Source organism: Lissotriton vulgaris, chromosome 9 (genome assembly GCF_964263255.1).
Source record: "Lissotriton vulgaris chromosome 9, aLisVul1.2, whole genome shotgun sequence".
NCBI classification, from domain to species: domain Eukaryota; kingdom Metazoa; phylum Chordata; class Amphibia; order Caudata; family Salamandridae; genus Lissotriton; species Lissotriton vulgaris.
Window position 1 is genome coordinate 1,127,570,199 of NC_141697.1, and position 14,968 is coordinate 1,127,585,166.

The 14,968-nt window shown below is 43.8% G+C and overlaps 1 protein-coding gene across 2 annotated transcripts in view; it reads right to left on the reverse strand.

Annotated features, from left to right (window-relative positions):
- CACNA1D (calcium voltage-gated channel subunit alpha1 D) overlaps positions 1-14,968 on the reverse strand; it is a 1,282,477-nt gene that overhangs the window by 217,593 nt on the left and 1,049,916 nt on the right. For both annotated transcript variants that reach the window (XM_086939145.1, XM_086939146.1), the window contains one exon: positions 7,442-7,543. In XM_086939145.1, the coding sequence (XP_086795271.1) occupies positions 7,442-7,543 (102 nt within the window). The remainder of the gene's footprint in view (positions 1-7,441; positions 7,544-14,968) is intronic.

The window sequence follows — 14,968 nt, forward strand, 5'->3', positions numbered from 1 at the left end:
CTTAGATCTGATTTTGTAAAACAAGGCAATGAGTGCGTCAAGCAATGATGATAGAGTTCAAACAATCCAACCTAAATCTAGAATATACCAGGTTATTGCAAAAAGAGAAACTGATTTTTTTTTTAAAGTAACTTATTCTTCAGAGCACTAGGGGTTAGCATGATAGGAAATCGCTTCACGGAGCCTTAGTAATAAAAGCATTATGCTCACATTATATGTGTTGGTTATTATACATTTTGGGACATAAGAGTGAACAAACAGGGGACGCACACAGTCCATTGTTTTTTAAATGCTGTGTTGAATAACAATTATGCTAGAGAAATGTGAGCTTCATGCAAAATCATCATATGTCCCTCAACCTAACAAAATATCTATTGTTTGACTGAAGTGTTACTGAAGTATGGTCAAAGAACATACCCTATGGCGGACACCTTGGGTCGAGACACCCATGGTTATGTCACATCGACCTAGGGGTGGAGGGCGGTGGGAGGTGTTAGCTGATTATGTTTAACGTTACATGGCTTCGGTTTTATAAATCCTTTTCTATGAATATTGACAACACCTTGTATGACTTTTCATTCACAGAGGCTACTGGGGACACCCAAGGCCTTCACTTTAGAACACATCTCTTACTGTGTTTTCTACCAGAAGAAAACTCTTCCTGGTCTAAAAGAGAGCATGATGCTAGTTGATTTGGAACATCCACTCTCACCCCCTTTGATGATGTCAGTAGAAGAAGAAATATCTAGCAAAAGTGAGAAAGAGGGGCAAACAATAGTGCAATATTGTAATTGAGAGTTTGAAAGGCGTAGTTATAATTAGTATAAGAGAAGCAGTTGCACGAGCCTCGGGAATGTGTAACTTAACATTTGGCTTACTTGCACTAGGCTCTAAGCCACCATTGCTATGCTCGTTAATAGGGTATTAATATGATGGAGTAATGTCACTTTTATTACATCAGTATATGGAGGAAATGCCATATATGTAATGGGAGGTGTGGCAACAAATTCTTGTATTACTTAACAGAAATATTAACTACTCTGAGTCATAGTTTTCCTTGTCACAGAAATTACAATGCGAGTTGTGCCCTGCAACTCGTGCAGGCATTTTCTACATAGTAGTCTCGATTTTTTTGTAATCTTTACTGTAACCCTTAGAGGAAGAGACCTAGCCTAGAAGCACTGCTCTGCCTACCAATCTCACTGAAGAGGAAGGCAAACCACATAATTTCCTAACTCCCAAGATAAAATGGCAGTGGCTCAAAAATAAACCCCAAAAATACATCAACAGAGAGGGAGAGAAGGGAGGGGAAATTGAGTACTGTCATGAGTAGGCCTCAGGTTGATGAAGATTGTTGATAAAGAATCCAAGCTCTACCTCCACGTTCATCTTCCTCATACCAGTCCATACAATGTGAGGATGTACTGCAGTGGAATCAAATTCTGATGGCAGAACATAAACAACCACAAGTGATGCTTCACCCAGTGAAATTCATTTAGTAACTCCATGAAATAAACATAAAGACAAATTACCTGTTTTGGAAATTTTCAATACACATGAACCAAAACAAAAAAAGAAGTAACTTCATCCAAGCAAAGTTAGAAATGTAATATTAAAGTACTTGGAGAAGCCCATGCAACTGCACTGTAAATATCCTTAAGTGAAGTCCCCTCAAATGCAGCCCATGGGCCACCAGTTCCAAGGAAGAGATTTATCAATGGACAGATATGGCACTGAAATTGCTAATCATACCCACTGGATTGAAGAAGTTGGATGAAAGGCAACCCACCCCCTTACTAGACTGACCAAACTTCACAAACAAAAAATGTTTGACAAAAAGGGAGGTAGGAATAAGCCTCTTTGTGTCAGCGCTGTATAAATGCATCTTTTCTTCCTCTTTCCCAGTGGGATCATGAAAACCTCTCCCCTTAAATGTTGCAAGATCAGACTCTTAAATGTAACATCCTCTCTGTTCTACATCTGGGTCCAAATGGTCCTCAACTAAGCCTTGTATCTCTTCGGTGGGGTTGTGCGGTAGTTTGCAGTAGTGCTCAGTGTTACTGAGTTGGCGTAGGATTTCATTCCTGTATTTATCAAGTTCCCGAATCACAATCCCACCTCCCTTATCTGCCGGTTTTATGACAAGGGACTGGTTGTTTTTAGGGTTGACAGGGCATTTTTCTCATTGATTGTGATGTTGTAGGGTATAAAAGATTTTTTATTTTCCAGGCCAACTAGGTAATTTAAGACCAATTTCTCAAATGTGGGGATTTCTGGGGGTATCATTCCTCCGGTGGGAGAGAATTTAGAGGGTGGTTTGAACTGTGTGTTAGAATGTTTCACAGGGGATAAGTTCATAAGGAAAAAACTATGTAGTCTCACCTTTCTAAAAAATCTTAGGAGTTCCGTTTGGGCGTCCAAATAGTTTGGGTGTATGGTTGGGACAAACGATAGTCCTTTGTTAAGCAGTGACAATTTGTCACTAGACAATGTATGTTGAGTGAGATTAAAGATGGGCAGAAGAATATTCCCTTGTTCAATTTCACTACTGTTGCTGACAGAGTTGGGTGTCATTACCACCGGTAATGTTGACGACGGGTAAACCGTTCGCCTGGGGGGTTCGGCCATCTCTGTGGCTGTGTTTACTGTGGGTCACAGGTCGTGCCCACTTGTCATTTTGAAAAATCCATGTGTTATTGCCTATACTTACAAAATAAACTCTTGTCCGGCTGGACAAAGGACATACTTGCTATTTAGAGTATGTCTATTATTCTTCTGATCCTCCAAATACCAGGGACCGCTGTTCTGTATAATAAGTTACCGCCCAAGGTCCCTAGTGCATTACCTTTGGGTTCCCTTGTTTTCTTGTAACGCCATGAACGAAACAGGCACAGGCAGCAGTATGCAGGATCCCAACAAGATGCCCATAAGCGTCATAATCAACCCCAAACTTGCTCAGGAGGCCGAACAGATTACAGCATGAAAGAAGCAACATTAAAAGCATGCTATGCCTGAATTTGCCTCAACTCCATTCAAACAAAGACTATAACTTCCGAAATGCAAAGTAAAAGAGAAGAAACAGAACATACAACTGGTGAGGCAGATTCAAAGTCACTCAATAGTTAAACTGCAGTAAAAGGTCCAGGCTCGCACAACCTCAGGGACCACATTACCATAAGAACAACAATGCTTATTAACTTATAGTTCTTACTGCTCCAGGTAACTTGAATGATGGCCTACATAGGAAAACACAAGCCACTACAGAAATCGGAAGTGATGTGGTTAGCATTTCTCTTTTGTGAGAGTAGTAGGATTAGCTGCGGTTTTAATCCCCGTTACAGGTAAAGATAAGAAAATGGTTAGCTGGGAAGGCCATTGTATAAAATGCCAATAAAACACCTAGAAGATTGGCAGGGCACAACTTACATTGTAAGAACTAGGATGAGGAAGATAGGGGAGTAGGTAGTGAGACAACCCATCACTCATCTTACTAAGCACTGAAGTAAAGATGGTATTAGACAGACTACAGGTGGAATTTGTATTCATAAATTTCTAAATTGTAATCGGTATCATTGCTTTCATGCTGGTCTTACTTCTGTGTAATGTAGAGAGAGGTCTCTTTATTTACACCTTTTAAATATTTATCTGATGCTCGTTCCGCAAGGGTGACCTTAATAGCCCTACCTAGTAAAAGTATTGTCTATGTAAATAGTAGCTGACATAATAATTGAAATGTTGGAACTCATTTTAGGATCTGTTATTTTTGAAGACCTATTTTGGAATATTTGGCAACATTGTCTATCTATACTACTTTGTTTATATGATGACAAGAGGTATTTAGAATGGATTTAAAACTTCATAGTTGTAATCATACATGCATGATTTGCAATTTTCCATTTACAATTCTAATTAACTTCAAAACTAAAAATAATACACAGAAATGACATGTCAACTGTGAAGTAAGTCCCATAATTTATGATCATGTTATCTTTAATCTGTTTTATTAATCTAGAAGTTTTGAAAATAATTAGAAAACATTATATCCGAGACACACAAATATATAACCACTACCAGTCATACCACATGGACTAATAATGGTTATCTGTGTACTGATGTAGCAGTAGTTGAAATAGTGCTAACAGCAGTCACACCAGTGATAGCACCTGTTGTTATAGTGGTACTATTGGTAAAAGTGGCAAAAATAGCAACCCCAGCAAAAATATTAATACTCCTAGTAGGGGTGCTGCTACAAGTAGTATGGCTCCTGGTGATAGTAATAGAGAAGTTTGTGGGTCTTCTTATTTTTGATTTGTTCCCTAATTTATCATGTATTGTAGAATATATATATATAAGGTAAATAGGGTATTATGGTCCTGCAATGCCAGCTAGGGGTTCTGGTAACATCTGACAACCAATTGACCTCTAGTCTCATGGTTTGTCATGTTACTAGAACCCGCCCATGATATTACAGGAGTATAATATACACACGATTACACCTCTGACTGTCATCAACCCTCATGTGTTCAAGAAAATGTAGTTACACTTAGCCTTAGTCAGGATGAACTGACAGTCTTTGGTGGGGAGGTAATGGGGTTCTGTGCGAGCATAACATTAAGCACAAAGACTCGAGCAAGACTATCACTCATGCAGACATGTCTACTTTAGTATCTCTATTCTGAAGCATGCATCTGTATTTCAAAAATGGCGGGGAATACAGCTGGCACGAGGCAACACTAGTTCCATGCCACCACCCTAAAACAGAATTGCTTCAGAATATTCTGAGAGACTGATAGTTAAAGGAATACAGGCTGCAGAAAAAAGCTCAAGCACATGGTTATAATAAGTCAAGCAGTAAATCTAGGCCATGCAAGCATTTTTGGATGAATACGGTTAAAACAAAGGAACAGAAACAAACAATTGTTTTAAATGTGCAGTATCAGCTGTTGTTTTTAAAGTCAGATGCTTTAGACTTTGGATTTATTCGTCCTAGCTCCCAGAGGGCATTCAACCACTAGCTGCAAGTGAGAGCCGCCCCCTACAGCGGTAAAGGCGATGCTGCTGCTTGGGCCATGAATCATGCTGTAGAGCAGGGCAGCCATCATGCTCTTTCTAAGGAATGAAGATATGGTCACCTTCATAGAGATCAGCCTCCATCATCACCCGGGTGCCTGGCATCTGGATTCTGCTTCATGAACCTGAGTCTGAGTATCTCTTAAAGACGTGGTAAGGCTACAAAAGTACATTAAGCTAAAAAATACCAAATGGTTACCATGCATCTGCACTCTTTACATCTAAACAGTATACATCTCAAGAGATGTCTGATGTGTTCCGATCCTGCACTTTTAAAACAAGACACATAAGTTAAACTGTTAGTTTAAGATAACCCCAATACATACATACACACTTTTAGAAAAAAGAAAAGGCAGTATTCTATTGTGGTCCCATTATGCAACCAAAAAGGTTAATGTAGGTTTTATGGTTTGTAAATGTCAACAGAACCCTGAAATTGCATTATTGGACCATAATAAACATATTAGAATGCTTTTCAGAATCAAACCAATAACTCAAATTAGATGATCTTTTAAAATCTAGTTCACCCACACAAATTTCTCATATTTAGATGGAAGACTAAAAACAAGGTTATCAATTTCCCTATATATAATTAACTTTAAACATACACATAATAGCAAAAGAGACTTAACAGCTAAACAACTGTTGTTACATATGTACTGAAAAGAAAGAATAATGGGATCCAGAACAACATTACGCAGATCAAAACAGGTTTTTCTTGTGAATAAAAGTTTCCATTCAAAACAGTTAACTTGTTTTAAATAATTTAATTTCAGGATAGCTGCAAAAAGGACAGTGAAAGGAAATTCCGACTGGTTCTTAGTTCAAAAGCAGGAAATAGGTGGGGAAGGAAAACAACCAGCTGGAGAAGAGAAAAGAAGACAATAGCAAGTGAGAGGACACTGTGGGACAATGAAATGAGGTTTAAGTGGCTATATGGGGAGAGGATGCCTAGTGAAAAGGTGGGAAGGAGTGGATGAATCAGAATCCTAGGGATTATAGAGCAAGAGAATGGGACACTGCGGCTGGGACAGGCCAGCGAGTTTTGAAAGGAAAAGCGCCCAAAAGATGGCCTTGCAACTTTGTCCTAGTGGACAAATCTCAAGCACACAGTATGTTTGTTGGCAGGGAGGCTGAATTGTGGTCAATCAATCATTTATAAAGTGCACTACATACCCGCGAGGGTCTCAAGGCGCTGGGGGGGGGGGGGGGCGGGGGGACTACTGATCGTACAGTCAGTATCCTCCTGATAGGGACTGTATCTTTAGACGGACAAGAGGCAGCTGGTAAATGAGCAACCAAGAGGCACTGCAACAGCTATGGTTGAAAGTCAATACGGCGACAGTTGAAGAAGACACATTTACCCTGGAAGGAGATACCTGACCTCTGTAGACTGCAGTGGGAGAATGGCGCAGAAACAGAGTTCATAGGAGAAGCCCAGGCAAGTTCTATTCAGCATCAGAAATTTCAAGTAGCCTAAATGATGAACAGTGCCAAAGAGAAGAAGGGGTTCTGCTGGTACAAGTAAGGTGTAATTGAGGAGGAGGAGGCAGGATGTGAAGTTATATGCATAACAGAATCACTCTTTAGGACTTTCTTTGATAGTGCATATTGAATTAATGTAGTAGACATGATCTTAGTACATATTAATGTTAAGTAACATGAAGATTTACTAGAGATTTTTTCCAATCATTCATGTAGGACACATTGAACAGATTAATATACATGCTGTTAGTGAATATTATTTTGAGTACAACACTGGAATATTGGGAGATCCATTTAGGACATTGTAGTAGCAGAACACCAATAATGGCGAGTACCGGCTTTCTACTCAATCGGTTTATTGTGTTGTTCGCTTGTCCCGGCTTAGTTTACAACATTCTACCCTCATTCAATGAAATGCCTAGACAGCATTCAAGCCTTTCTACCCACGGCTACACCATTCATTAAATGCCCTCTTAATCATTATAGGCCCTCAACTGTAGCTCAAGTCTTCACTTCGAGCAGAGTGCTTTTTTTTAGGAAAAATATAGCCCCATGCAGCAGGGTATAATGCCATAGTAACTTGAAGATTTAACATGGATCCATTCAGACATCTCTTTTAATACAGCAACAATACATATCAGTCCATGTTTCTCCTGACTTAATTGCCTGCATTATTTTCAAACTGATGAAATGATTATGGTTTTAATATCCAATAGGTATTATCTATCAAAAGAATTAACTTCAGTTTACTTACTGTGATGTGTATCTAGTACATAATTTATAATAGGGTTAAGTGACGTAAAACACTTTAAAGTCTTCAGTATATCATATTTTTTTCTGTTTACAAAAAAGAAAAGAGGCTTATGTTAATAATAAAAACACTCACCCCCTGCAGGTGGTACAACCTGATCGAGCAGCTTCATGCTTGTTTTTTTCCATATTTTTTTTATTACTGCTCTTAGTTCTTCATTGGCTTGTTCCAAATTACCTGTTAACAACAATAACAGTCTAAAAATCACAATACCAGTGTTATGCATTACAGAGCTAAAGAGCAGGGATGTAAAAAACAATTATTTTGAGTCTTTTCTGTAAGGAGTCCTACATATTTTCTCCAAGTTGTCTGGCTTTCAGGGCAACCGGAAAAAATATTCAAGTTGACCAGGATTACTATAGTTCCCCACTATGCACTCAAACATAATGTATTTGGGCATCCACATTTCTCCACCCTATTGATGATATCTGCAGTAAAATTAACATGAGTCCCTTCCTCAGGCACAAGGGGTTTATAAAGACTTCCCCATATGAAGATGTGGCCCCAACTGATTGCCATAAAAATCCTTTCCTCCAATTTAAATTTCCAAGTCAGAGTTCGAATCAATGGGCACAGTAATTAGCGACTGGCCAAGACATCAAACCAGGTTGACAATTTGCAGCAATGTTCTTCAACTTGTAAACAATTGAGGTGTACACTAAAATACTAGAATCCTCCCTGTATGTCCCCAGGTGGAAGTGGCCATGTTTCCGCTATTCATTGACGCTGACTTCTTAATTCACAACCTGTTTTGCAGGCACAACTCTTGAAACAGGGTAATAGTACAACACAAATAAGTGCAAGGTGACGCCCAATAAATATAAATTGATTAATGAGACCACCATTACAAAGAGCAATATTAAAACCACTTCAATCAGTGGATGAACAAATTACCAATGGTCATTTAAGTTGCAACCTTATAAGACACATTGAGATTAAAACACTGTTTGGGAGATATGTCTTGTAAGGCAGGGACACATATATGGGCATGGTTCAGTATGCAAAAAAGTAAGATAAAAGGTGACTAGAAAGGAATCTTTTAGAAAAGAGTTGTTGGTCTGTCTCAGTCTACAGTGATAGAGCCTTTAATGGCAAATTTGTTATACATGTGCATACAATAAATAGTTTCCAAAATACCAGACCTCGAATACCAACGCTCCCTCGACTCATCGGATGACTTTGACAGACGGGGTGAAGTCAAATACCTCCATGACTTCTTGTTAATTTTGTGCTTGCGGGCCTTACCCAAATGCCCGGATGACTTCGAATGCGATGACAACTGTTTGGAGCAGCTCTGCGATCGATCCCGGGCGTTTCCTCCCAACCTAGATCCAGACCGTAGAGGCGTCACACTTCGAGAGGCAAAGAGCTTGAAGGAATGCTTCCTTCCTCAAGGACTTGGGGTGCATGGCATGACAATCGACGCACGTCTTAGCGTTCTGGTCGTGCTTGAGGCACCAGAGACAGACAAGGTGTGGGTCAGTCACTGACATTTGTTGGAGACAGGCGCCACAGGGCTTAAAGCCACACCAGGAGGCAATGTCTCGAAAACTCTTGGCGTAGCTCTTCTCTGAACCTGAGCTGACTGGTGCAAAAAGAAAATAACTGACATCAGCGCATTGGGGTGGCACCTATATAGGCATCACGCACTGCACTTCCAGCACGGATAATGCCACATGGAGCAGAATGACTCCACCTACAAGTGTACTGTTCATGAAAAAAATTCCAATCCAGTCTGGCGCCTGGGGATAATTCTAAGATTTGGAATCTGCGGTTATTACTCTCAAATATCAAAGCAATATCTCTCCATGGAGGAGGGTTTGCGGATTGTTTTCAGACTAAGTAGTCCTGGAGGAACGAACGGGCAAAGTGCCCATCTCGCTGGACCTGAATGTGAAGGATGTAGTTTTTGGCAAACATGTACAGCAATGCCCACATAGCTGCCTGTCAGATGTCCAAGGCGAGGACTCCTCTGGCTAATGCAGTGGACGCAGCTGTAGGACTGGTGGAGTGAGCTTTTAAGCCCTCAGGGGGGCTGTTTCTTGGCTGTTGTATAGCAGATCTTTATACAGAGGATGAATCATCGAGAAATGGTTCTGTTTGTAGTGCCTTACCTTTCTTTGCCCCTGCAAATCAAACAGTTGATCATCCACCCGGAAATCTTTCGTACAATCAATATAGAACGATAACTCTCTTTTTAGATCTGGGCAGCAGCGCCTCTCCTCTTATTTTGAATGAAGAGGTGGGCGAAAAAGTAGATATGATGATGCTTTGCCTGACGTGAAAGGGTGTGAGCAGGTTCAGTTAGGGCCGGACTGGGAACCAAAACTGGCCCTGGAAAAGTGCTTGGCCGCCCCGGCAAGGGGGGGGGGGGATTGGTTAGTTGTGGGTGCCGCCAAGCTCTTTGCCAGGGCCGGTTTTCGGGCAATTTTGTTTCAGTGCCGATTTTGCAACAAAAACGGCCCTGTAACAAAAACGGCCCCCAGGGGCACAAAACCGACCCCCACCCGTGCGGCGCCCCAGGGGATTGCCCGGTGCCCGCCACGGCCAGTCCAGTCCTGGGTCCAGTAGAAAAGATACCCGGATTCCTAAAACCAGTTTGTCTTAGAAAAAGGAAGTGCATGTAGTGTTAACAGAAAGTGCTTGTAACTTGCTAACCCTCCTGTCAGATGTTATTGCCACAAGAAAGACAGTTCAGAGAGTTAAGAGCTATAGAGGGCAACTATACATCATCTCAAAAGGGAAACACATAAGGAACGTAAGATCTAAATTCAAGTCCCAATGGGGCATAATGAAGGGCGAGGAAGGAAACACACTGCAAACATATAGGGTGAACTAAATAGGGAAGGTTGATCCAGAAACCCTAGAAAAGTGGAAATAGAAGACAGATATCCTTTCACTGTGCCTAGAGCAAAGCCTTTCCTAGGATAAAATAACAAGCATTTACAATGCAATGGTCTCGGCATCATTAAAGGAAGAGCTATTGGCATTGCTCATGACATTTCTTTTTTTTTCTTTAAATCATAAACAAATGACATTGTCATTTACATTGCCAATACACAGCGCTCTGCACTCAACAGCACACAGCGCTCTGCACTCAACAGCACACAGCGCTCTGCACTCAACAGCACACACCGCTCTGCACCTGCGCTTACTCCTCTGCACACTCACTCTGCATTCTGCGCTCACTCCTCTGCACTCTGCGCTCACTCCTCTGCGCTTGCAACTCTGCATTCTGCGCTCACTCCTCTGCGCTCGCAACTCTGCATTCTGCGCTCACTCCTCTGCGCTCGCAACTCTGCATTCTGCGCTCGCAACTCTGCATTCTGCGCTCACAACTCTGCGCTCACAACTCTGCGCTCGCAACTCTGCATTCTGCGCTCACTCCTCTGCGCTCGCAACTCTGCATTCTGCGCTCACTCCTCTGCGCTCGCAACTCTGCATTCTGCGCTCACTCCTCTGCGCTCACAACTCTGCGCTCACAACTCTGCGCTCACAACTCTGCGCTCACAACTCTGCGCTCACAACTCTGCGCTCACAACTCTGCGCTCACAACTCTGCATTCTGCGCTCGCAACTCTGCATTCTGCGCTCACAACTCTGCACTCTCTGCACTCACTACTCTGCACTCACTACTCTGCACTCTGCACTCACTACTCTGCACTCTGCGCTCACTACTCTGCACTCTGCGCTCACTACTCTGCGCTCTGCGCTCACTACTCTGCGCTCTGCGCTCACTACTCTGCACTCTGCGCTCACAACTCTGCACTCTGCGCTCACAACTCTGCGCTCACAACTCTGCGCTCACAACTCTGCGCTCACAACTCTGCGCTCACAACTCTGCGCTCACAACTCTGCGCTCACAACTCTGCGCTCACAACTCTGCACTCTGCACTCACTACTCTGCACTCTGCACTCACTACTCTGCACTCTGCACTCACTACTCTGCACTCTGCACTCACTACTCTGCACTCTGCACTCACTACTCTGCACTCTGCACTCACTACTCTGCACTCTGCACTCACTACTCTGCACTCTGCACTCACTACTCTGCACTCACTACTCTGCACTCACTACTCTGCACTCACTACTCTGCACTCACTACTCTGCACTCACTACTCTGCACTCTGCACTCACTACTCTGCACTCACTACTCTGCACTCTGCACTCACTACTCTGCACTCACTACTCTGCACTCACTACTCTGCACTCACTACTCTGCACTCACTACTCTGCACTCACTACTCTGCACTCTCCACTCACTACTCTGCACTCTGCACTCACTACTCTGCACTCTGCACTCACTACTCTGCACTCTGCACTCACTACTCTGCACTCTGCACTCACTAATCTGCACTCTGCACTCACTAATCTGCACTCTGCACTCACTACTCTGCACTCTGCACTCACTACTCTGCACTCTGCACTCACTACTCTGCACTCTGCACTCACTACTCTCCACTCTGCACTCACTACTCTGCACTCACTACTCTGCACTCACTACTCTGCACTCACTACTCTGCACTCACTACTCTGCACTCACTACTCTGCACTCACTACTCTGCACTCTGCACTCACTACTCTGCACTCACTACTCTGCACTCTGCACTCACTACTCTGCACTCTGCACTCACTACTCTGCACTCACTACTCTGCACTCTGCACTCACTACTCTGCACTCACTACTCTGCACTCTGCACTCACTACTCTACACTCACTACTCTGCACTCTGCACTCACTACTCTGCACTCTGCACTCACTACTCTGCACTCACTACTCTGCACTCTGCACTCTGCACTCACTACTCTGCACTCACTACTCTGCACTCACTACTCTGCACTCTGCACTCACTACTCTGCACTCACTACTCTGCACTCACTACTCTGCACTCACTACTCTGCACTCACTACTCTGCACTCACTACTCTGCACTCTGCACTCAATACTCTGCACTCTGCACTCACTACTCTGCACTCTGCACTCACTACCTACTCTGCACTCACTACTCTGCACTCTGCACTCACTACTCTGCACTCACTACTCTGCACTCACTACTCTGCACTCACTACTCTGCACTCACTACTCTGCACTCACTACTCTGCACTCTGCACTCACTACTCTGCACTCTGCACTCACTACTCTGCACTCTGCACTCACTACTCTGCACTCTGCACTCACTACTCTGCACTCACTACTCTGCACTCACTACTCTGCACTCACTACTCTGCACTCTGCACTCACTACTCTGCACTCACTACTCTGCACTCACTACTCTGCACTCACTACTCTGCACTCACTACTCTGCACTCACTACTCTGCACTCACTACTCTGCACTCTGCACTCACTACTCTGCACTCTGCACTCACTACTCTGCACTCTGCACTCACTACTCTGCACTCTGCACTCACTACTCTGCACTCTGCACTCACTACTCTGCACTCACTACTCTGCACTCACTACCTACTCTGCACTCACTACTCTGCACTCACTACTCCGCACTCTGCACTCACTACTCTGCACTCTGCACTCACTACTCTGCACTCTGCACTCACTACTCTGCACTCTGCACTCACTACTCTGCACTCACTACTCTGCACTCTGCACTCACTACTCTGCACTCACTACTCTGCACTCACTACTCTGCACTCACTACTCTGCACTCACTACTCTGCACTCACTACTCTGCACTCACTACCCTGCACTCACTACTCTGCACTCACTACTCTGCACTCACTACTCTGCACTCACTACTAGGCACTCACTACTAGGCACTCACTACTAGGCACTCACTATTCTGCACTCACTATTCTGCCCTCTGCACTCACTACTCTGCACTCTGCACTCACTATTCTGCACTCACTATTCTGCCCTCTGCACTCACTACTCTGCACTCTGCACTCACTACTCTGCACTCACTACTCTGCACTCTGCACTCACTACTCTGCACTCACTACTCTGCACTCTGCACTCGCTACTCTGCACTCTGCACTCGCTACTCTGCACTCTGCACTCACTACTCTGCACTCTGCACTCACTACTCTGCACTCACTACTCTGCACTCTGCACACTCACTCTGCACACTCACTCTGCACTCACTACTTCGCACTCTGCGCACTCTGCACTCACACTCACCTTCTGCCTCACAGAGGGATGAAGTGAGCGCCGTTCTACTGGGCAGACCTGGGGTCGGGCGGGAGGGTCACCAGGGGCGCGCACGGCTTATAGAGCTATACCGATCAACACAATATTCTCCGGAGTGCCATCAATCTACCGCAGTAGCAGAAATTAGTTTGAAAGCATTGTCGAAGAATGCCAAAAAGCGCCTCATTTAGAAGCGATGAACAGAATTCAATTTTTAGAGCTCCCATGATGTGAAAACAATTTACAATGTACTGTGAACAAACTATTTACGAAGATAAAATATTAGTGAGATAGGTAGTAATCCTTATGCATATTGCCAGATAAGCAGGTGCACCAATGGTCCTCTACACTGGAAAGTCATTTTGAGGATGTAAACACTTCTCAGAAGACAATCTCCTTGACTACAGCGGACCTGCAACAGTGTGCAAAATGTCATGACATTTTGTGTTTACGTACTCTGCTGTATAGATATTTATTGCCCTAATTTATTTTTCAGTATTAGAGGATATCTTTGAAAATACAAGCCTATTATGAAAGTGGATAGAAATGATTATGATCATCGTGGCTAACACAAAGGTGCAGTGAGGAAAGTGAGTGGCAGATATCGCCACCTCATGGTAACTGAGTATAGTGGGTCCAGTGGTAGCTTGCACAGCCACGTTCTTTCACTCCGTGTCCAGACTTTGACACTGTGGAATGGGGTTCAAGTCCCAGCGTCGGCTCTCCCAGAGATTACAAAAAAACATGCTGATCGAAAGAAATAAAATTAAACAATACCGATTGGCGTGACGAGGATAAATCCATGTGCAGTGCACTGCCCCCTTGCCTTGTAGACACCGCAGCCCAAGAAAACATGATTGACGGAGCAAAACGGTGGTCTAATTGTCCATAGCCAAAGTATATAACAAGCTGAGGATCAACGGGCATGAAAACAGCGTGGTGGGCGCGCACGTGACGCAGCGTGGGCGTGCACATCAGCTGAAGGATCGCCGGAGAAGACACGAGTCTGCCTGCTGCCATGACTGACCAACTGCAGAGGGAAAGAGCACGGTGAGTGTGGGTAGAGGGGGGGCGGCAGAGAGGGAGTGGGCAGAGAGGGATGGGGTGTGTGTGTGTGTGCGTGTGTGCGTGTGTGCGTGTGTCTGTTTCTGTGTGTGTATGTGTGCGCACGGCCATGCCTGCCTGTGTGTGTGCGCGTTCACGGACCCTGGTCGGCGTGTTCACAGCTCAAGGTCCCTTCAGAGCGAACTCCATAACAATAGGTCTCGATGCCGAGACCTAAAAAGGAGTACTTTAGAAAAGGGTGCAGACAGAGGATCAACTGACTTAGATGTACACTATGCCACAAACTTGTCCCACTGGAAGGCATAGATGGTTTTGGTATAAGAAAGCCTGGCTGTCAGAATGACATCACACACTTTGGGAGGAAGGTCTAACACCCTCCACCCATGCATCTCCAAGC